The 24,468-nt window shown below is 42.0% G+C and overlaps 2 protein-coding genes across 3 annotated transcripts in view; one reads left to right on the forward strand and one right to left on the reverse strand.

The window, feature by feature from the left end:
• The first annotated feature begins 796 nt into the window (after nucleotides 1–796).
• Nucleotides 797–19,234, forward strand: creb5a (cAMP responsive element binding protein 5a). Of its 2 annotated transcripts, none has more exons than XM_053493471.1 (11): nucleotides 797–861; nucleotides 2,317–2,388; nucleotides 2,505–2,598; nucleotides 8,433–8,542; nucleotides 11,099–11,274; nucleotides 12,021–12,096; nucleotides 12,424–12,504; nucleotides 15,586–15,891; nucleotides 16,010–16,231; nucleotides 17,038–17,137; nucleotides 18,001–19,234. In XM_053493471.1, exons 2-11 carry the CDS (start codon nucleotides 2,335–2,337, stop codon nucleotides 18,117–18,119), a joined length of 1,338 nt encoding a protein of 445 aa, XP_053349446.1. In that variant the 5' UTR covers nucleotides 797–861; nucleotides 2,317–2,334; the 3' UTR covers nucleotides 18,120–19,234. The 2 variants fall into 2 exon arrangements, with proteins under 2 accessions (XP_053349446.1, XP_053349447.1); XM_053493472.1 differs by having other exon boundaries at nucleotides 18,242–19,234.
• A 1,122-nt stretch (nucleotides 19,235–20,356) lies between these two features.
• tril (TLR4 interactor with leucine-rich repeats) overlaps nucleotides 20,357–24,468 on the reverse strand; it is a 4,389-nt gene continuing 277 nt past the window's right edge. The window contains exon 2 of the mRNA XM_053491632.1: nucleotides 20,357–23,631. Coding sequence (XP_053347607.1) covers nucleotides 21,139–23,418 — 2,280 coding nt within the window. The 5' untranslated portion in view covers nucleotides 23,419–23,631 and the 3' untranslated portion in view covers nucleotides 20,357–21,138. The remainder of the gene's footprint in view (nucleotides 23,632–24,468) is intronic.

Consider the following 24,468-nt stretch of genomic DNA (forward strand, 5'->3'; position numbering starts at 1 on the left):
GCAGCTGAAAGATTAATCTGGAAGACTAATGAGACCAGTTAACCTAACCTGCATGTCTCTGGAAGAAAACCAGAGTATCCGGAGGAAACCCACCAAGATAGAAGGAGAACATGCAAACTCCATGTACCTGAGGCGGAACTCGAACCCAGACCCTTGAGGTGATAACTGTAAGCCACTGTACCACCATTAATAATAATAATATTAAAAATTGTTATAATTATTTTATATCATATCCATAATACATATAGTACATACGGTCCCAAGCAGGGATAAATAGGAGGGTTGCGTCAGGAAAACCTGTGCCAAGTTGTTGTGCGGACTGGATATTCCGCTGTGGCGACCCCTTGCCGGGAGCAGCCGAAAGACCAACAACACACACAATATTTAATACATATTAAGAATAAAATAAGATTATACATAATACATGAAATAGCTAATAATAAGATTAAAAAGAAAAAGAGTGATAGGAGCAGCGGAAAAGGTCTGACGCCACACACACACACAAACTGACGTGCACGCGCGCTGCTCCGCTCGCCAGGACTGTCCCGCGCACACTTCCACGCAGCTGTTGGCGCAGCAGCGTCATGAATCCCCGCCCACTCATTTATCCGCCCTCTGACCCGGTGGACCAATGAGTGGCTTCGCCTTCTGGGTGGGCGGGACCTCGCGGCCCAAAGCCCCCGCCCACCACTTCCTAAAAAACCGACCGCAATGATTTAGAAGTTCAGGAATCCCGTGTGACGTCACCGCGAGGTGATGTAATGCTTCTGTAAATAGATCAGAGCGTAATCGCGTTTCAGTTCGGCGCGCTCGGGGCTCGCGCGAGGAGCGTCGCTCGTCTCAGTCTGCGCGCGCGTTCAGGTGAGTTACTTTGACTCTGTTACACTTAACTAGTTAATGTAAAGTGTGTGTGTGTGTGTGTGTGTGTGATATAACTGTGTGTGTATGTGTAACCGAGCGTGATGGACAGAGCTCAGAATCTATTTGAAGACCTGTGACAGCATGATGCAGACACACACACACACACACACAGACGTTCATTCAGACAACTTGTACAAGTGTGTTGTTTTGGGCTCTGTATTTAATAAGGCACCAGTCAGTGAGGTCAGGTGAACCTGAGCCATCTCAGACGTGTGTGTGTGTGTTTGGGGGGGGGGGGGGGGGGGCGTTCACGACACACTTCTGTCCTGCTTGGATGAGCTGAGTGACTGTGTGACACCGAACCGATCAGCTCGTCGTGTGGCTAGATCTGCATCAGAATCACACACGTGTTACACACAAGTTACAGACGTGTCTAGGTAGGTTCGGTTCGGTTCGGGACAGGAGTCTTAGTCTCATTGGACAGGGGTGGACTGTGAGGCTGTGAGCATGACGTCACGCTGCGGTTTGATTTGGCTGAAAACACATCACTTGAATTAGTCCTTAATGATGACGTCACGACTCCAGTGAATTAATGGAAAAAAAGCGGTGAGTTGTTGAGGAATAATAGATTAAGGTTGTGTGTTTAAAGTCACGACTGGACACTTATAGACTGGATGGGTGACTGAGATGAGTCAGGGACAGAGCGAGAGAGTGAGAGAAAGAGAAGAAGTGAGAGAGATTATTATTATTATTATTATGTGTGTGTGTGTGTGTATATATATACTGTATGCCTTCCTTTCTTATATAATGTTCATGAGAGTCCTTGTCTTTAACTAAATGTCTGTAATCTTTTAGTTTATATACATTTATTTATTATTAATCTTTCTATTCTATTTTAGTTGTTTTTGTTTTTTTAACTATCTACTCCTGTTATTGTGTTGTGACTTATTTTTAAGCTTTTGCAACATAAATGTAAATATTCGTCATGCCAGTAAAGCACCTTTGACTAAAATTTCCCTCTGAGATTAATAAAGTTTATTAAATCTTGAATCTTGTGTCTGGAATCAGTCTGCATGTCTGTAATAAAGGTTTAAACTGGGCACTAAACACTGATCCCAGCTCACTCCAGTAGATCCTCAGCCTGTAGTTTAATAATTCATTAACTATTTAATTAATTAACACTAAACACCACAGCGTGACCCTCACATCACTCCAACTGCACCACACTCAGGGGGTGTGTCATTTCAGGATACACATGCGCATGCACGCACACGCACACGCAGGACGCATACAAAGCTGTGACTTTCTGGCCTGAAGCGTTACACTAAGTGTGTGACGTGGGTTCAGCAGAGTCTAATGATGACAGATTGCTGCCGGAGAACACAACACACACTCATGTGACAACAAGTCCCAAAACATGGTTAAATTACAGTGTGTGTGTGTGTGTGTGTCTAGGTTCTTCAGGTCTCAGTGATGAACACTGATCAGGACGGGCCATATGTATGCACTGCTCCCGGATGCACTCAGGTGAGTCACACCTGGATGTACAATAGTTAAAGCTGTAAATAAGTATTGGCACCAGCATGGAACCCTGCATTCACCCTGGTGCAGACACACAGTCACTTTTGTGTTAATTTCTGCAGCGCTTCCAAAGAGAGGATCATCTGATCATACACAGGCACAAACATGAGATGACCCTCAAATTTGCATCCATTAGGTATGACAACACACTCTCAGGTAAGATATTTTACACATAGACACTGTGACTTGTCTAATCTCATATGATCACAAATGTAATACAGTGACTGTCAGAGGATTGGCTGTGCTCATGGGGCTAAACAATGCCTAGTTTACTTTCTATGTCTATATATGAACACTTATACCTGTTCCTGTCACACGGGATAAATGTAGAGCAGCAGGCACCAGCGGTGTAGTGAAGTCTGTTCCATCACCCAGTAGGGGAATGTGTATGTGATTATTCTGACATTCAGGTAACCTCGGGCCATGCTCCAAAATGTACAGTGAAACTCTGCCACACTTCCTGTTTGCGCTCCGTGCCACGTTAATTGCTTGTTTTGCCATGACAACCTATCAGAAATTCCCCCTATAGTTTATGGGTATTTTTACATCATACTGAATCACTGATGAGACATGTCTCTGTATACCAAAGTTTTTTAAAACTTCCTTTTGTAATGTAGCATCTACAGTTACTTTACAGTCAGACTCAGGGTGCTGTACACACACACACACACACACACACACACAAACTCGTTCACATCTGTGCAGAGTTTAGTGCAGTCGGTCTACCTGCTCAGGCTGTGGGAAGTTGGAGGAAACCTGCAAGATCATGGAGCACTGAGTTCTCCTGCTACAGCTGCTGGTGTCTTGATTGCTTCTGCGTTTCCAGTTGACATCTGTTAGACTGAGACTGCAGTCATAATTCACTTATAAATGAAAGTAAAAGTAGAGATTATGAACATTACTAATAAGAGTAATTCAAAAATAAAATGACTGTCTAAATGAGTTTCTGTATATTTACAATTTATTTAAATAATCAGATGAAAACCACCAAAATTATAAAATATTTTAGATTTTAGATTTAAAAAACAATATTTAAATCCAACAAACAAAAAATATTTAGAAATATACATTTCTAAATGTACCCACATATTTAAAAGTAAGTACTTGTGTGTAATGTAGACCATGTCAGCACTTTTATATTAAAAGTAGAGGTACTTTTTTTTTTTATATTGATGCTCGGTTTACCTCTAGTCTAATTTCTTCTGCTGAAGTGTGGTCAGTCCTGAGGAAGTCAAGTGAAATGTTAATATATTTAATTTTCTTCTTTTCACTCAAGCGGTGGTCAGTAATATAAGTTGTATTTTAAGAAAATAATCCATACGATCACTTTCACTGGTGATTTTTCAGAGCTTTGGACCACTAAACCGAGTTAGCATTAGCTGGACCGTTAACTAAACTGAGTTAGCATTAGCTGGACCGTCAACTAAACAGAGTTAGCATTAGCTGGACCGTTAAATAAGCCGAGTTAGCATTACCTGGACCGTTAACTAAGCCGAGTTAGCATTAGCTGGACCGTTAACTAAGCCGAGTTAGCATTAGCTGGACCATTCAATTTTCAATTTATTTATATAGCGCTTTTAACAATGGTCATTGTCTCAAAGTCAACTAAGCCAAGTTAGCATTAGCTGGACCGTCAGCTAAACCGAGTTAGCATTAGCCTGACCGTTAACTAAACCGAGTTAGCATTAGCCTGACCGTTAACTAAACCGAGTTAGCGTTAGCTGGACCGTTAACTAAACCGAGTTAGCGTTAGCTGGACCGTTAACTAAACCGAGTTAGCGTTAGCTGGACCGTTAACTAAACCGAGTTAGCGTTAGCTGGACCTTTAACTAAACCGAGTTAGCGTTAGCTGGACCCTTAAATAAACCGAGTTAGCATTAGCTGGACCGTTAACTAAACCGAGTTAGCATTAGCTGGACCGTTAACTAAGTCGAGTTAGCATTAGCTGGACCGTTAACTAAGTCGAGTTAGCATTAGCTGGACCATTAACTAAACCGAGTTAGCATTAGCTGGACCGTTAACTAAACCGAGTTAGCATTAGCTGGCTAGCTGACTTCTCTAAGCACTGCATAGGTTACACATTACTGTGTGTGTTAGCTGGCTAGCTAGCACACATTCATACGTACATGTTTCTATCCATGTAGTTAGCTGAACATTGGCTATAGACTGTAGCAGGGGATCGATGTATGTGTCGAAATGACATCTAAAGTTAATTACAGAGCCATGTGCTAAAGTACTGTAACATTCCACTCTGGCAGTGACTGTAGTGTTTTCTCTCTGAACCCTAGAAACGGCTCAGGTCCACCTGATAGAGTGCACTTATACTTATCACTAAAAACTTACAGGTCCTTGGTGTCCAATGTCTTAATCTAAAATCATGCTTGTGATGAAGGAATGTCATTGCTTTAATCTAGGGCTGATCGATATGACCCCTAGGCATTTCCAATGGAAAATTATCACTTCCGTGGACGATGACTGTGTCTCAAATCACTGTAAGCATAGACCTATTGTGTGCCTATTAAACGGCCAGTGAGTGTGGGAAGTGAATTTATAAAAATGTCCATCACAGAAGTCCTACATTTTTAGATTTTGTATTCTATATTAGATTGTATTCATTAGTTTGACAGCAAAGTGAGAACTCCAATTTTACAGGTTTATTATTTTTTTCAAATAAAGCAAGAACTATTTTAAACTAATTGAGAATATGTTGTGCATGGGTAACAAATGAGTGTTAAAAAAGCACAAATTTCAAAGTATTAAGTGAAAATAATTTTTGTTGTATCAGTGTGAATTTTGTGGGATTTTACAAAAAGCTATAACTCCACCTCCCACAGCATCACGAGCCTCCTCTTCTACCAGTTTAATTTTCACTTCAAGAGTTAAAGACAGCTCCTTATCACGGTACTGGTATGCGTCGTATAACGTCTGGATGTTAATCAATTGCCCGGGTGTCCGTCTGTGGTCCCTTGAATTTGTAATGTGGTAGAAATGACAATGAGAACAGGACGTAGCAAACAGACACATCAAATACAGCTGCTGTCTTTTCCACACACAGTGTGTGTATCTTCTGTCTCTTGCATACAAAACACTGTGCGTATCTCTTGAGTTATTTCTCTGCTCTAGAAAATAGTACCGTAAGGGTGTCATGGCAAGAGGAAAAAAGACAGATATATGAATATATAAGTGAAACAGGTCACACTACATGATCTCACATAGCTTTATTAAGTTTATAACATGATGTTCAGACTACATACAAATCACATAATGTTCTTATTCACAGAGCAACACACGCCTATAATTCGTTACAGTTGGAGTACATGCAGGAGCACTAGAAAAGTGTAAATGTCCTTTTTAATGGTTTCAACATTCTCTAAAAATCCACTGAACACATTTAGTTCACTCACAGCAGCCATGCTTCACTAATCATGTGACAGAAGACAGTGATGTGACAGGAAGTTTCATAGTGTGTTGTGTAGTCCGACCATTCCTTGTCTTGATGTATCTAAAATATGGAAGTCGAAAGCTCCTAAACATAGACTGTATTATAAGACCTGGACAAACTCTTAGTGACATCACACATAGGCTTTCTGACATGCAGTTTTGGAGTTCCTGATTTCCTCTCACAGTCCTCACAGTCCAAAGACATGCAGATTAGGCAAATTGATGTGCCCGAATAAAAATTTTCCCCACTGTGAGACGAATAAATGTATATCTTATCTTAGTTCATCTTAAATTACCCATAATGTGTAAATGTGCATGTAAATGTTGACCAGAGGTCCCACCACGTTGTACAAATTAGGTAAAAAATAAATTCAATTCAATTTATTTGTATAGCGCTTTTAACAATTGTCATTATTAAAGCAGCTTTACACAATCAAAATTATGGTTTAGTGAAGTTAGGTAAGTTTGTATGATATGTGAATGTGTGTGAATCATAATGATCAGATCGTCCCTGATAAACAAGCCAAGGGCGACGGTGCTGAGGGAAAAACTGCCTGAGATGGTAATAGGAAGGAACCAGACTCAACAGGAAACCCATCCTCATCTGGGTGATAACGGATAGCAAGGATTGATCTGCACTCATACTGTGTGTTAAGGGGCTGGAAGTTCAACAGGAGATGTTAAGTTAATATGGAGTCTAGTTAATTATTGGAGGCTCAGGACTGTAGGAAACTCCAGTCCTGAACTATCGAGCAACTGCAGTCACGAGTCCTTAGAGAACAGCTGGCTGCATCAGCCGAGGTCAGGACCAGAACAAATAAGAATAAATAATAATTACGAAATAAATACGATGGTCATCATTAGCCTCCACGATGCCTGGTCGGACTACAGATGTTCCTAGATTGATGAATGGAGTTTTGGAGTTAAATACGATGGTCATCATTGGCCTTTATGGTCCCTGGTTGGACTACAGATGGTTCTAGATGGATGGATGAAATTTTGGAGTTCAGCTGTGGTTGACCCCACCTAAACCCCGGTTAATCCATAAATGGGCGGAACGAATAGAGCCTGGCTGTTGTTTTGAGCATGCCTACCAGCGAGGTACCATGCACAAGCTCGCCTACCAACTCAGTTACCACCCACAATCTAGGAAGCTGAGATGCTATGGTGGCATTTTAGTTAATTTAATGCTATTGTGGCATAAATGTTAATTTATATGCTAATGCATTTGTTTGAACTTCTGTCATTCATACCCTACATTTCTTATCGTGAGTAACTAAAACGATTCCCTTCAGCTAGCAGTTTGACACCTGAAATGTAGCTGTCACTTAAGTCACCCACACCCTTAAATTCATGGTTTAATACAATTTTAAATGATGAGTGATATAATGGAATGGAAAATCTAGCTTCAGAGACAAAAAAAAAAGTTTTTTTGTACCAGGCTGTAAACCTGTTTATTTTGTATAAATTATCAGTATATAAATTTGCCCATTTTAACATTGGGCTCTATAGGGATTGATGCTCTTGCCAGTGGACATTTAAGGAAGTGCATGTTTTGGCACTTCAGCATTGGCCTCATTTTTCTTATTCGGAGATTGCCCCTTGCTTCTAAAAGAAGGCTATATAAAGGTTTTATTATAGACTGTACTGGGTGTCAGAAAATAATAATTTGCCAACCAAAATAAGTAAACGTTCAAAAATCAACCATTACTCCCGTGATAGACTCACTCCTGCCTGCCTGGTGCAAGAGTACAGGAGTGCTTGTAATTAGTGCAAGAGGGCTGCGTTCAATAATGAGGGTGCTTGTGAAAATAAGCCAGTTCATTAGACTGCTTAACTGTCATTCATTCACGAATGTTTCACCATCACTCTCATTATAGAGTCGCCCCAGCCGGGCTTAGTCGTGTTCGGTCATCAGTATCAGATAATACCAGCAAAGCACATCCATCCCTCTAGGAACCTCAGTAGTCCAACTAGGGACCACTGAGGCCGTTGGTGTCTGTGGAATTTATTATTAATTTATGACCAGTCAACACTTACACACTTATTCACACACTTTGGGCCGTTTGGGAACGTCAATTAGGCTGAGTACATATAGGATACCCACTAAGCACAGACCCAAAGTGGGAATCGAACCTGGAACCTGAAGGTGTGTCTATAGCAAAGCATAGCTAAGCACATCTAACTTTCTTGTAGCCATGGCTACAGTTTAAATCAGTGTGGCTACATAAGTTCATCTGGTTATGGTATTAAAAGTGTTCAATTTTGGCTCCTAAATTATTTTAGGTTTAGGACCAAAGGCTCACATTATGTCTCTCTGTAGCCCTGATTTGCATCTGTTTTTTTTTTTTTTTTTTTTTGGTGTTGTATTCCTCAAGTTAAGGTGCTCTGCAGTTTTTCTTCATAAAGTGATTATTATTATTATTATTATTATTATTATATTTGTTTTTTGTATTCACTAACACTGATCTTCAGACACAAACGTTTTGACCTACTTACTCACACTGATGAAGGTGTATTGTGTGTTTGTACTGTGTGCTGATGTGCAGATCAGACTCCGACTCCGACACGCTTTCTAAAGAACTGTGAGGAGGTTGGACTCTTCAGTGATCTGGACCTCAATCGGGCATCGGATGAAGAGGAAGAAGAAACAAAACAGGTGGGAGAAACTTGTTAATCCAGTGAAAGGCAAATGCTTTTACACTGACAAACTGCTACATGTTTTATATATTTTTTTATAAGATTTAGTTTTTATACAGATGTAGGAGTGGAATTGTGTATTAAAGTAAGAAAGTGACATCAGACGTAGCGTGAAGAAAAAGCAGAACGTGTGTAAAGGTCTTTATTTGGTGTGTATTTGAGATGCTTTGGGCCACTGCTAACTTTATCACTCACGCCATAAATACAGTACATTTGTCAATTACACAAATGCATCTGCCTTAAGTTTGTGAGAGATATTTTGTCCCCCATCTCATATAATCCCACCCTCATCCCCGTTAGGAGGGGCCGGTCCAGTGCAGCTAGTTAGAAGCTCTATAAATAGCCATGGAATAGACTGGTTCATCAGACAGATCTAAAAGTGCAAACCTGCAGCATCTAGTGTCAGGAGTGGGGCATTACATGTATTTAATCCGGTCTGACAAATCGGGGATAAAAGTCTGCTAAAAAAACAAACAAAAAAAAGACCAGCCCAAAGACTTCATGGGGGGCACAGACTCCACCAATTGAAAAATTGAACTGAAGATAAATCATGTCAGATCTTTTTCCAATTTTAATGTAAAATAGCAACAGAAAACATTCACCCCAGGGCAAATAAGACCACAGGGAAATGATCAAATGTAAAGGATAAAAAGAACGAAAGGATAAAAAGACTTTCGTTTCCATTAATGAAGGCTTCAATCTGTCTACCAACTTAACACCTTTATATCTGTCACTTGTGCTTCACCCTTCTTTACTGTAAAGACTCCACCACAGAACCCTGATCACCTGCTTCTGAAGCTGTTTGTTTGTGTGTTGTGCAGGACAGGTGGTTCTCCAGGGTCGGGCTGGGAACATTAGTGGAATATACTGTACACTGCTACACGACAGAATCAGACTTCAAAGCAGAATGATGAGCGCTGACTCTTATAAATGCTAAATAAATACTACAAACATAGTAAACAGTAGTGTAACATAGATCCTTTTTAGAGTCGCTGCACAGGAGAGCTATATATCAGTTCTATCAGCAAAAACATCAGCAAAACCAAAAGCTTCTAGACAACAGAGTTTTAAGCAAGTTGTGATAACATACAAATAATTTAGTTACTTTTTTTGTGTTTAAAAATGTGCTTACTCACGAACAACCATGAATTAAAAACTGTGAAAAATGACTGAGAACATCAGACAGAGCGGTTCTCCTACAGGATGTCCTGTTAAATGACAAAAGTGATGTGTTGGAAGCAGGAAAAATGGGCAAGCGTGAGGATCTGAGTGACCTTAACATGGGCCGGATTGTGATGTCTAGACGTCTGGGTCAGAGTGTCTCTGAAACCATAGATCTTGTAGTGTGTTTCCGGTTTGCAGGGGTTAGTAAGTGATGCACACTTGGAGCGAAGGGCAACGGAAGAGCTACTGTAGCTTAAACTGCTGTAAAAGTGAATACTGACTGATAGAAAGGAGTCAGAACACACAGTGTATAACAGCGTGGTGTGTACGGAGCAGCTGGATTTAATGTCGTAGCTAAGCAACATAGAAATGTTCTTATATCACATGCAGAGACTTCTATGTAATGATGGGAAGCCCCATTACCTCCCAGAGAATTTCAGTAGATTCAGTTTCACTTCCTTAAATACAAATAATGAATAAAGTTTCCTCTCTCAGCTGCTCGATGATGTAAAGCACATGAGGTGTGGAAATGTTCCTAAAACAAATCAGCTGTCTTTGCTGTCTTTTGAAATGAACACTTAATGCTTAGAATCAGACAAAACCGTTAGATTAGATTAGATCAGGAGAGACTCAGAGCGAGATTGTCATTGTGCAAGATGTCCAGGTCCAGATGCAGAGCCAATAAAATACAGTTAGCAACTAAAACAGAAGTTGCCAATTCATAATAAATAATAATGTGTTATAACAAACAGAAGATGCAGAAGGTAATAAAGATATGGAGTGTGTGTGTGTGTGTGTTAGTAGTATACAGTATAACTTCACATACATTGTGCAGTGGATAGACATGTCAAGAGGATAACTTAACCTACTGTACATATGAGTTCTGAATAATACAGAGTAAATACAGGTGGAATATAAAGTAATGCGATAAGAAACAGAAACATAGTAATGAAGATAATAAGGCACCCTATAGATGAAAATCAAATTAGAAATGTGAACTAAAATACACACTTTTCCTGGTCCCTTCCTCCTGAACTAACTGTGTGTGTGTAAGAAGGACAGAGAAAGAGCACCAAGGCTTGGTTCCAGATCTCTCAGGGAATGAATACAGAGCCATCTATAAGCATGTAGAGCTCCTAGTAAAGACTGTAACAGCGCCACCCAATGGTGAATCTGAACACACTAAGGTCCAGATATACAGGGCGTTTTGTGTGTGTGTGAGTGTAAGGCTCTCTGAACAGACATGCCTGCTGTGATTATACATTGTGTAAATTAGAAAGAGCTCAATGGAAATGAAGGATTTAAACAGTTCAATAATCATCATCATTAACTTAATAAATGTTTCCTCCAGAACTTTTCAGTGCAGGCTTCCTTAGGAGAGACCCCGGGCGAGTGTCATGGCTCCCAGCAGCAGCAATGTGCCTTGGCTCAGTTTCACACAAGTCATCTCCACTCACACAACTCTCATGCTTTATCTCACTGCTCGATGCTACGACACACCAACGCCCACAGCACCACCATCGCCCAGTGAGTCTCACTACTGACACACACACACACACACACACACACACACACACACACATTTACTGTCTACTTTAGCAGGTGCATGCAGGTATCTAATCAACAACTAATAAAACCATGGAAATGCAGATGTAGGTCAGGAGCTTCAGTTAATGTTCACCTCAAACATCAGTGGTGCCAAGCGGTGCCAAGTGGCAGGACTGGTTTAAACTGCCAGGAAGGAAGGGTGTAGTAAGCCGTATAATCACTCTGTACACTGTGGTGAGGAGAAAAGCAGCTCAGAACACACATGACATTAATCCTTGAGGACCACATTGGGTTTTCTCTCCTGTCCGCCAAGGACATGAATCTGAGGCTCACATACGCTGGAGAGTTTAGGACAGGAGAAAGACCAGGAGATCTATAACTGCCCCGTGTGTGTGTGTGTGTGTATGTGTAAGGCTCTTCCAGTGATGGCCACAGAGTCCTGTTCCTGGCTGACAGTAGAGGAACCTGATGTGGTCTCCTGCTGTTGTAGCTCTATCAGCTCACACCAGTCTGAACTTCTCCCTTTGTCTTCAAAGAGACTGCAGCCGTGAAATAAAATCTCAGTGGGAGATCAACAGTTTCTGAATTGCGTTCCAACGTTTGAAGTGAACACCACCCGAAGCTCTTGTCCTTGCAGCTGACACATGACTGGTTGACTAAACTGTGGGTGTTCATACACAAAAGTTTCTTATAATATACTTCCATCTCCTTCTCACTCATTTAAGGTCAGACCCCAGCTGTCTCCACACCCAACAGCGCCACCCGGTGGCATGCGCCATGCAAGCACCGCCCCCTGTGCATGTGAGTATTTACAGTACAATAAACAGGGGCTGTTATTCATATAAACTAGCGTACAGTTTCAGGTTGTATCTTTTACCTTGTGTAACTATTTAAGTGGTCATCCTTAGATACTATAATAATATCCTTAAATTAGTCTTTAAAGGGTTAAAATGTGATGTGATGGAAAAGTACAGTTTGGTCCATGAGTGTGTATCAGCCCGCACACTGTACTGAACAATCATTTTACTAATATGATGAAGTGGAAAAAAAAAAATATATATATATATATATATATATATATATATATATTTCACTTGTATTCATTTGTAATTCTTGTTAAACTAACAGATGAGCACACAATTAGCAGTGGACCCCAGCATGATGGAGATACCAGGGCCTGCTCACTCCAGATCATGTCACACACCCCAGGTACAACAAATGACATCATACTGTACACAAACTATTCAAGTGCACTGTTAATCTTCATCAAGATATGTAAACACACACACACACACACTTGTCTTAGCCTCCTTGTGCTAATTAATGCTTTAAGCCTTGTGATTAATGAATAAACAAACACTCCCACTCAACGTTTTTCTCATCCCCCCAGCCCCCCCATTTGCCTATTTCATACTCCATACATCCAAAAGTATGTTCCCCCTGTACCATTACACCTATATGTGGTTCTTCTGCAAATTCTTCCCATGGAGGTAAAACTACACACTCGTACAGAACGTCTCTGGAGCGATATGATTTACCTTCACTGGAACTAAGAGAAGCTAAAGGATAAATTTGGAATGTAATGTTTAATAGGATCATACGGGTGTGATGGTCAGGAGTGCAGATACTTATGTCCACAAAATGTGACAGTTCACCAATCAGGGGTGCGTTTCCCGTACAACGATGTAGCTCTTTGCTTAACCATCGTTGTATGATGCAACGTTGAAGAAATAACTAACTAGTCACGACTGTTTCCCAACACCATAGTACCTGTGTCGCAAATCCATCGTTAGGAAAATTGTTGGTTTAATCTGTCGTTCTTCTTCTTCTTCGATACAATGGCGAAGTAGTGCCATAGGCACGTATTGCCCCCTCCTGTAAAGTGTGTTTTTTTTTTCTCTTCGGCTCGCATTCAATGCGCTTTCGCAGTGACGTAATGTAGAAGTGGTGTAGTAACGTCACAAATGCAACATTTTTCAATTATTATTTTATTATATGTTATTATTATTTTATTAAAATAAAAAGGATTAAAAAGGATTTTCAAAGGGTTTTGAAAATGCTGGGATTGTGTTGTGAACACCTGTTACCTATTTTACTCAAGATCATTTCCTATTTAAGTCCCTTTGACATACAGCCATGTTTTAATGAGAGGTGGCGTGAAAAAATGACACAAAAGCCACAATTTTCTAAAAAAAGAGCTTGCAGTTCTTTTGGAGGAGGTGGGAAACAATAAAATCCTGCTTTTCTCCAAATTAAAAAACACAGTGACAAATTCTGCCAAAAAAAAATTTGGAAGGAAATTGCACTAAAAAATAAATGCTTCTGGAAATGGGTATGAGAGAAGTCCAGAGGAAGTGAGAAACAAGTGGAGGGACTTTGCAAGTGTGACCAAGCACGTAGAAGAAAGGGGGAAAAAAGACTGGAGGGGGTATCAATTCAGTTCCTACTCTGAATGAGGAGGAAGAAAAAGTTGAAGCATTGGAAGGGATCCCTGAAGGTATTGATCTAAATTTGAACCTCTAAAATCAGGCCTCCTCCAGTCTGGCCCTCCAACATCAGAAGTGGGTCCTGGGCTATTGCTCCCTTCCGCTGATTCACCTCAGTCTGAGGCCTCCTCATGTGCTAAGCAATGTCCTCCTGATATACCAGAACACCAGCAAAGGAGAAACAGGGGACGTTGTGGCTGCAGTGAAAGGCTGCTTCAGTCAGAGAGAGAAAAAAAAACTGAACTCCAGGCAATCAGGAAGCCCTGAGGAAGCAGCAAGAGAGACATCATCAGGAGGTAATGGCCTATAGGAGGGCCAAATTAGAACTTTTACAACAACAGGCCAGCAAACCCTTTTTAACCATGTTTTTACCACCTGACAGTAAGTGCAAATGGCATTATTCTTTTATTGCTCAGTATGTAAAGTCAAATCATGTATGGCTGACAGCTTTTTAACTTTCAGAAACTGTGTATTTTCTTTTCACAGATGTAATCCACTACATCTTCATCTTTTCATTTATTATTATTATTATTATTATTATTTTAAACCTATGAATAGTCCATATTCTCCTTCTACTTCTGAGAGCAGAACAGAAAAACCACATGCTTATTTATACCATTGCTGTTGATTTATTTGGGTACATTCATTAAATATATATTGAGTAATATTTTAAAGAGGCTTACACTATGGTAGTGTATACATTTACAGATAACATTCATTATAAGTGAAAACCTCTAACATACTACTACAAATATTGTTATGAGAAATTTCTCTTTGGGTATGTTTTAACAAAGATACTCACTTGAAAACTCACCTTTTCTTCGCACAAACGAAACGAAGGCTGTGTTCCAACCGGAACATAAATAATGCTTCCGTAGGGCACTTCGAAGGGAGAATAATTGCGATGGTATCTCTGTTATAGCGTTTCAAAGTAAAATTGTAATCAAAATAACCGAAAAATGAATAACCTAATATCTGAGCACCAAAACATTAAGTTGTCCAAATTGCTCAAAGTGGTTGGGAACAATTTTAGAAACTGGGCTTAGGGTCGTGAACTGTGAATAGAACACACCCAGCCGCGGCAGGGAACTATGCTTCTAACCACAGGTCGAAAGTTTGCGACGCTGTTTGCGAATGTTCGTTTGAACTATAGTTTCGAGAAACATGGAATTGTTTAACTATGTTGGTAACGACGGACCATAGTTGGCTAACGATGCTTTTGGGAAACGCACCCCAGGGCGGAGGTTAACATGTGCTTGCTCCTAAACATGTTAAGCCGGACATAAGGAAACTTTTCAAACCCGTGTAGAGGTCCAACCTCTAACACATGCACAAGCTCTCGGGTGCCCCCTAGTGGCGAGAGAGAGAGAGAGAGAGAGAGAGAGAGAGAGAGTACCACTTCTCCCTCCCAGAGGGTTTTTCTACCCATGGATCCTGGCATAACTCTAGTAGGTCTAACTGCTTACAGCTGCTGCTCACCGATGCCCAGAGTTTATTTGCAAAATGACAACATTAGCTGTAACTAATGCAATCCATCAGGGTTTAAGAAACATTCCCGCTTGTATTTAATTCATCAATGAAGGGTATTGTCTCATGATTTATTTTTATGTTTTAGTTTATTCTCAGTTTAGTTTATTTCTTCATGTTTGTACCCACTGTGTAGAACAGCATGAGTTTGGATCCAGTTCATCACCCTGCAGTTTTACGTACACCAAGTTTTATGTCTCACATGTAACCACTGCAGTGTTAATGAAACTGTAATGACACACTGACCAATAATTTGTTCCCATTCATGTTCCATTAGAGGTCAAAGGTCATACCATGCCAGACTCACCCAATGGCATCCAATGGGAACCAGAACCCCATGGGTCACATGATGGACATGATGCCACAACAGCATGTGAGGATGGGGTTACCTCTGACACACGGGCCAGCATCGTCTCATCCAGCTTATCAGCAGCATGGCCTCGGCCAACCACTGCACAGACACGCCCCAGGTCAAGAGCAGTCTCCTCACAGCTGTGCTCACCACTCACCCCCTGCACACCTGCACCCAGGCCCAGTGCAGCCTGCAGCCAAACACCTGGCACATCAACCCATCCCTGCACAGGTAGCACTTTCTACACAGTGTTTTGAGGAAGTATGTTTCACCTGATAATGTTATGATTTGTAAAGAATATATATATATATATATATATATATATATATATATATATTTATATTTTAAGGTATCTCCAGTTCCCAAAAACACACCGTGTGCAGAGTCTCCTCCCCAGACGAGTGGGGGGAAACGCAGACGGACGGCAGACGAAGATCCAGACGAGCGCAGGCGCAAGTTTCTGGAACGAAACAGAGCAGCAGCATCACGCTGCAGGCAGAAGAGGAAAATCTGGGTGATTTCACTGGAAAAGAAGGCAGAGGAACTCACGCACACAAATCTGCAGCTACAGGTACAGAAACAGCGTCACCTCCTGGTTTTAGTGACCCTAGTGTTTAGTGCTTCATCTCAAACACATTAAAGTGGTTAGGACAGGTGACCAGGTGAGGCTTCTGTCTAGTGAATCTCACCCAGTGTACAGTGTAGCAGCTCATCAACCTTCATTTCTGCTCCAGGTAGGGTTTAGCCCAAAGATACACCTTCACACAAACACACCACACCTGGAACGAGCCCCAAAACATCTGCACGATGCGTCTGTACATCATGCACACACACACACACACACACACACACACACACAGTCTGCACTAGCACTGCTGTTTTATTGTATTCAGATTATTATTTCTATAAAATAAGATCTTAGTGGCTGCTGAAAGTTTTAAACTCGCACAATCTGTCAACCCTGTCATTACCTGTCCTGTCAGGTGCCTCTGCGCTGCAGATGTTCAGACAGCAGCACAGGGCAGTGTGAGTCCTGCCCATATGGAGCTCTCTTACTGCTTCCTGCAGTTCATGATGTTGGCCACTAGGGGTGCTGATTACTCTATAAATCTTCAGTACAGTTAAGCAGCGTCTCGAAATGCAACAGATCAGCTTTTATCTGTGAAATGGTGACAATTATAGATCCTAGTGACTCAAAAGTGTTAGTGTTTAAGGTTAAATGTAACCTGTGAATCAGGATGTTATTAATTATACAATGTTAATATGTGTTTATTGTGCCTGTGGAGAAGCCTCTATAGAGAAACCCACAGCTGCACTACACAATACACTTCCAGCACAGGAGTGTGAGTTTCTAATCCTAACGTGGTTGTGTTTCAGAACGAAGTTACGCTACTCAAATCAGAGGTCATTCAACTGAAGCAACTCCTGCTGGCGCATAAAGACTGTCCTGTTACTGTGAGACAGCGGGAGACACATGGTGAGAAGCAAACACTGTATACACTTAGTCGTCACTTTATTAGGAATATCTACATTTACCTTACATTTACATCCATCTGCTGTGTACAGTACCAGTCAAAAGTTTGGCCACATCTTATAAATCTATTTATTTTTGTTCTACATTCTAGAACAATACTGGATGTTTTTTTCATTAAAGCATGAAATAACACATATGGCATTAGATAATTAAGTAACAACAACAACTACACCAGTCAGTTGTTATTTTAAGACATGAAGGTCAGCTGTTCAGTTCCTGTTGTGTCGACTGTGTTTGTAAAACCCATCAAGCTCCATGATGAAACTGTCTCTCATGAAGACCTTCCCAGGAACACAAGACCAAAACTAAGCTCTGGTGCAGAGGAGAAGTTCATTTAGAGTCACCAGCCTCAGAAATCACCAATTAACAACCAGCACCTCAGATTAGAGCCGTTATGAAGCTTTACAGAGCAGAAGTAGCAGATATACATTTCAATATCAACTGTTCAAAGGAGATGAGTGTGTATTTTGGATAAACGCTCTTAGTACTGTTTTACAATGTAGAAAGAAAAAAACATCAGGAACGAACATGGAGATAGAGAGGGGTGTACAAACTTTTGACTGGAAGTGTGTAGGTGCACAGTTACTGTCACTCATGACTTTTAGAGATTAGGAGAGCGTGTAGTACACGTTTAGGACATTTTGACCTTCATAACGTACAGCATGTAACAGTGTGGAAGGTGGACATGATAAAACGTTCAGCGAGTGTAGCCAAGATGGTGTACCTAATAAAATGTCCATATGCACACATATTGTAATCAGGAAAGCTGGTTAGTTAATAGATTTTATCTTTATGTTTACATGCAGTTGGCAGCCCGACAGGAAGTCCCCTCCAGACACAAAACGTCCAACACAACAGTGTGTCGTCATCCAGCACCACAGCGGCGCACACACACCTCACCACACATTCACGCTCTGCATCCTAAATGCACACGGGACACACACCGGGACATTTCTACAAACGGTTAATAAAACGTGAATTTGCTGTAAATTGAAATGAAACTATGATTATATTAACCATCACCTGATTCCTGATCGTTGATCTCAGCGCACGACGTCCAGCACGAGACTGAGAAATAAAGAGACGCCTGACTGACACGCGGCAGCACTTTTACTTTAGGATGCTGGATCCTCTCACACTGTGATGGACTGGAATAAGCCGCCTGGACAAGCTCCGCCTCCTCCTCGTGCTCCTCCTCCTCCTCCTCCTCCTCACCCCCGCTGCCTTACTCCCATCGTTTTGCCGAGTGGTATTTCCTCAGGGACGGTCACTTCTGGCAATATCTCTCTATGTGTTGTGTGTGTGTGTGTGTGTGTGTGTGTTTTCTAGCACTTTGTTTTTCTCTGCCTCAGCTAACCAGCTCTGTGGAAACAGCTGAAACGCCAGATGAGAACACGAGTAATTTTTTGTACCTATCAATCAGGGCTATGTATCATAGTGTAAATATGAACAGATAGTTTTGTATGGCTTCGGATTGCATCTGCACCTTCTGCTCTGAGCTGCACATTTCTCCTCATGTGACTGGAAGCAGTTGTATGAGCTCTTCTCGAGTGAACCTCTCAGGTGTCACGTACAGAAATATACTGAACTCTTCACTAACTGACCTGCTTTATTAACTCTGTTCAGTCCATCATACTGTACATATACAAGGATCTGATTGCGATATACAGTAACACACCGAGTCTTGAGACATTTCTACTCTCCAGGATTCTCCATGCGAACACAGACGGCACCAGGGCAGTTAGAGATCGATTCCTCACTGACAATCACATTTCATCAGAGCGGGAATAGAAAAACCCGACACTGTGCCATTGGCTGTTCGTGCATTTTGTTACAAAATGTTGAATGTTTTACAAATATTACAGTGCAGTGTTAGGAAATGTTTAATGCATAAAACCTGGGGATAATACGGTCGAAATGCTGTTTTCCATGTACAGTTTTCCAAAAAAAAAAAAAAAGAACCATATTTCTTTATTTTTGTACCAGCTAACTAACAAATGTTATTGCTATTTCTAAATAAAAGAACTTGGGCTACAGTCATGTTGTTGTTGATTATCATCCTGACCTTAATAATCATCAGAAGGTTATTTAACATGTTAATGGTAAAAATTATTTAAAATTGATGTTTTTGAATTATATTTAAGTGTAATACACAAAACAAACTACATAAAGGCAAGGCTTGTGCATGCTTAGAACATATAAATGAACATCATCATTTTTACTAATATTTATCAGCATGTTTTAACAAAAAATGCCTAGTATTCAAGTATTCATTTTACTGCTTCTCTCTGCCCAAACATGATATATAACATGCTAAAAAGTGCTTCGTTTTTTTTTGTTTTTTTTTTTAAATATGCATACACACATTTCTATTTCTGAAAAAAAAAATACACATTTGCTTAACACAATTTTAGGCCCTTTTATGTATTAGTGTCTGTAACTTTTTTTTTAATTAAAATGTTTTAAATTATCTTTATTAATTGTCATTCACACACACACACTACCGTTCAGAAGTTTAAGGTCACTTGCAAATTTCTTTTTTTTTTGTTTAGTGATTTATTTTCTTTATTCTACAACAATACTGGGGATTTCAAAACTATAAAATAACACATATGGGATTAGGTAATTATGTAACAACAAGAAAAACAACAGTTAGTTGTTATTTTAAGACACAGAGGTCAGCCTTTCTGTAATAGTTTTAGCAAGAACAGTATTGTCAAGTGCATTTGCAAAATCCGTCAAGCACCATAATGAAACTGGCTCTCATGAAGGCCATCCCAGGAGGACGAGACCGAAACCTACCTCTGCAGCAGACGAGAAGTTCATTTAGAGTTATCAGCCTGAAAATTACCAATTAACAGCACCTCAGATTAGAGGCGTTATAAAGTCTTTACAGAGCAGAAGTAGCAGAAACATCTCACCATTAACTGTTCAAAGGAGATTAATGCATTTTTTGGACGCCTTCAGCATTCCTTTACAATATAGAAAGAAATAAAAATCAGGAACCATCATGGAGTTAGAAAGTGACCCCAAACTTTTGAACAGTAGTGTATATGTATATATACAGTATATATATATATATATATATATATATATATATATATATATAAAATACCAAAAAACAATTTAAGCAACAGTTTTACAGGTCGTATGCTTCTAGAAGCTTACACCAATTTTAATATCAATACTTATATTATAAATAATTTGAATTTTAAATGATTATTGTTTGAAGTGTAAGTATAACGCTGAAAAATGTCTATTTTTGGGGCTCATATAAAATCATCTCTCCAACACGTCTGAAGTTAGAGAAATGAGATCGGTCACTTCAATGTTACATAAACTTCAGTAGTAGCTTCTTCGTCACACACACACATTTTCTGTACTACTGTATATATATAACAATTATAAAATCATAAAAATCAGCACTAATACTGTATATAGGCCACTAAAAAAGATTCTCTCTCTCACTTACACACACACACACACACACACACACACACACTTGCTCATCTGCATATTTTCCCCTTTTTTTTTTAAATTTAAAGCTGTGATTAATGACAGGCAGTACTTAATGAGCAAAGTCACTGAGATACATTTTTAAAATGTCATCCATAACACACTTAATATCAAGATTATGATCAGGTCAAAAACGTGTGTACAAGTGACAGTGGTGTTTTTCTCCTCCACACCAGCAGGAGGGGTTACAGCCTCAGCTGACAGAGTCATGTTTACTGAGGTGCCGTTTGAAGTTATACACCACTATCATATTTTTACAGTGAGACAAGTGTTTATCTGTGTCTGGTTATTGCCTGCACACATGGATACTGAAGCACAAGCAGAAATAATTGCCTGGTATAAATATTTGAGCATTTACCACACACACGAACACACACACACACACACACACACACACACACACAAACTTTCACATTACAAACTCAAGTTTAGTCAGATAACCTCGGTATTACAGAGCCGTCGTCTCTGCGAGTGCAGCTGCTGTCGTAGAAACGCTCAGCGGGGAACTGGATGAGATCTCCCTCCTCGGCCAGAGGGCGCCCGCTCTGATACCCGCTGAACTCGGACGAGACACATGTGGTTGCCATGGCAGACCTGAAGGGCCTCCGCGTGGAATATATATGACGCACGTGAGTGTGCGTGGACGACTTCCGGGTTTTGAGCCTCCTCCTAAGGACACGCCCCAGCCAAATCCCGCCCACCAACAGGATCAGCAACGCGTTGACCGTCAGCACGGCCGCGGTCACATGCTGAAGTTTGATGTCGCTTTCCGTCGACGGCGACGTGGTGACGAAACCCACACAGTGATCTCGTGGTGCCACCTGGCACAAAGCCCCGTCTACTACACTTTCCACACAGGTGATGTAGGTGGAGTCCGGACGAAGCTCCTGCAGTGTCACCGCTCGAGCTGAGCCGTCAGTGTAAACATAGCGTGGAAAACGGACTGAGTGGCCGAAGCGGTCGAACAGGATTCGGAACATCAGAGCTCGGCCCCGGACGGTGTGCGTGTCTGCAGGTGTGCTCCACGACACCGTGCTCGAGTCAAAGGTCACGTTGTGCACGCTCACATTTACAATATACTGACGGTTAAACTGACACGCGTCTGACACCTCCACGCTTCTGGCTGCGTACCGCTCCGCGCCGGTCTGTGCCACTGAACCCACGCGGTTCTGACTGCCGGGGTTCTGCAGGGAATCATTTAGCTCCCACATGGTGATGTTATCCATTAAAGGAAACATTTTTGTTGTCAGTGTTCCAAGAAGAGCCTCAGAGGGGCTTGCTTGCACAGAAGCACGTGGTGCAGGTCTTGGTCTAAGTTTCCTTTTTTTATTCCTCTTTTTGGGGGGATTTTTGTGATCTTCCTTACCAGCCAGGGCCACTGTGTGCTCCTCTTTCTCTCCTCCTCTCCTCTGCCTCTCCTCTGATACCTGTGGTGTCTCCTTATCTCCTGCCACACCATCCTGTAGACAGTACCTGCTTTTGTTCCGTTCTGCCAGCAGCTCTGTGTCATTTACACGGTCCAGATATTTCCCCTTGAGACTAGGCGGATGATGGCATCTCACAAGCGTTGTGATTAACTTCCCATGGGTGCGTGTCTCCTCCATCCACTCCTTCAGCTTCTCCATCTGACAGTCACATCTCCACTGGTTGCCACTCAGGTCCAACTGAAAGAGCGCAGCGTTTGATGTGAAAGCAGCGCCTGAAATCCTCCTGAGCCGGTTGTTGCTTAGATCCAGCACCCTGAGCCAGGCGAGGCGCGTGAATGCGGCAGGATCGATACATGTGATCTGGTTGTTACTGAGGTTGAGCTGTTCAATGCGCGTAAGTGGGTCCAGGACGCCCGCCCGGATCTCAGTCAGCTCGTTCCCATCGAATGCCAGCTCCCGGAGGCGTGTGAGGCCCTGCAGCGTGCCATTCTCCAGACTGAGTATGTTATTGTTACTCAGAGACAGTTTGGTGAGCTTTTTCAGGTTCTGAAACACTTGTGGTCCCACGTGTGTGATGTGGTTTCTGGAGAGGAGCAGGGTGACCAGAGACCTGAGCTGGGAGAACAGGGCTGTGTGGCGCAGCTGCGTCTGCTTATTATTAGAGAGATCCAGAAACTGGAGTTTGGTGAGACTGGAGAAGGTTTCATGGTGGATGTGTTGAAGCTGGTTAGACTCCAGGTGCAGGAACATCAAACTGGAGAAGTGTTTAAAAACGGACTCGCTCAGGAGCTCTATGGAGTTCTTATCGAGCCGTAACCGGACCAGACCCTCGAGATTCCCGAACGTCCCTGCTCTCAGCTCCCGGAGCACATTATCATTCCCGCAGAGCACCGCAAGCTTCCGAAGTGTTCCGAAGGTCCCGGGCTGCAGCTCCGTAATCAGGTTGTGTCCCAAGTACAGTTCCTCGAGCTCCATGAGGTGCGATAATGCTTTTGGGTGTATGCGCCGGATCTGGTTAAACTGCAGGTCAAGACGCGTCAGGTGGTCATAGCGTTTCAAAGCGAGCGCGCTCACGTTACAGAGAGAGTTTCCAGCAAGGCCGAGCACACGCACGGACCGGTTGCACTCGGGAACGGCGTGCAGGCCACGGTTGGCACAAAGGACGTGTTGTGGGTGTGGGCACTCACAGAGCTCGGGGCAGGCGGCGTGAGCGCACAGGAGCAGCAGCGAGAGTGTGCCCGAATGCCACAGGGCAAGGTGAGAGAGTGTGTGCGTTGCCATGGTAACCGCCAACTCACCGGAGCTGTGGACATCACTCTGTCTGAGGCCTGGGTGGATCACACGCCATCACCTTGTCTGTAGCCTTAGGGTTCACACGGCATCGCCCTGTCACACGTCTTGTCACACGTCCCGTCTCACGTTCTGTCCAGTGGAAAAGCAGAACCACATCAGGGCGTCCAGACCAGGAGAGAGTACCGGCTTCATTCTGCAGCGCTGAGACACACAGAGACAAAGCCGGAGCCTCGATCAGACTGGAGTTCCACAAGCGGTCATCTGGTGCACATTACACACACATATACGTAGGCGCGCCCACACATGGATCGCTCCGCCCCTTTACCCTCAGAGGCCAGATGTGGACAACGATCTGCTAATGACACACACACACACACACACACACACACACACACACACACACACACATCTGGTGTATATGGGAAAAACAGCTTTGGCTTCCCAGGAGTGTGTGTGTGTGTGTGTGTGTGTGCATGCGTGCATGGAAGGACTGAGTTCTAAACTACATTCTTTTCTTTTCTAGTTGGTGCAAAGTGGAGAGATGCAGATAAAAGAAACAAAAAAAAGAACACAAGCTGGAAGCTGTAATGTGTGTGTGTGTGTGTGTGTGTGCATGTGTGTAAGATAGAGAGGGGGCTCTCACAGGGGCTGCCCTGTGTGTGAAGGTGAGGGTTATCAATTACTCATGTTTAACACTGATGGAAGTGTGTGTGTGTGTGTGTGTGTGTGTTGGGGGGGCATCACACGTACACTCCTTTAACATAAAACTAAAGACATTCACTACAAACGCACACACACACACACACACACACACACACACTGTGGAGTTGTTGTTACATGTCCAGCTGTGTGCGGCTCCAGATGTGTCCTGTTCCCACAAGCTGCAGAAGAGAACTGAGACGTTGACTGAAGCTCCAGCTCTACAATCTCCTCCAGACAGAACATAACGTTTACTGTAGACTGACTGTAACATCACAGTTTATTTGTTTGTTTATTTTTGGTTATTATTAAGTTCTTCAGATCTTCTGCCCACTAAAT

Source organism: Clarias gariepinus, chromosome 3 (genome assembly GCF_024256425.1).
Source record: "Clarias gariepinus isolate MV-2021 ecotype Netherlands chromosome 3, CGAR_prim_01v2, whole genome shotgun sequence".
Classification (NCBI taxonomy): Eukaryota; Metazoa; Chordata; class Actinopteri; order Siluriformes; family Clariidae; genus Clarias; species Clarias gariepinus.

What these genes read in the sequence shown, in the direction of transcription:
- creb5a (XM_053493471.1), top strand. Translation starts at nt 2,335, where the DNA reads ATGAACACTGATCAGGACGGGCCATATGTATGCACTGCTCCCGGATGC. An exon ending in CACAGCACCACCATCGCCCA is followed by an intron (nt 11,275 to 12,020) that starts GTGAGTCTCACT and finishes CACTCATTTAAG; the next exon opens with GTCAGACCCCAGCTGTCTCC. An exon ending in ACACAAATCTGCAGCTACAG is followed by an intron (nt 16,232 to 17,037) that starts GTACAGAAACAG and finishes GTTGTGTTTCAG; the next exon opens with AACGAAGTTACGCTACTCAA.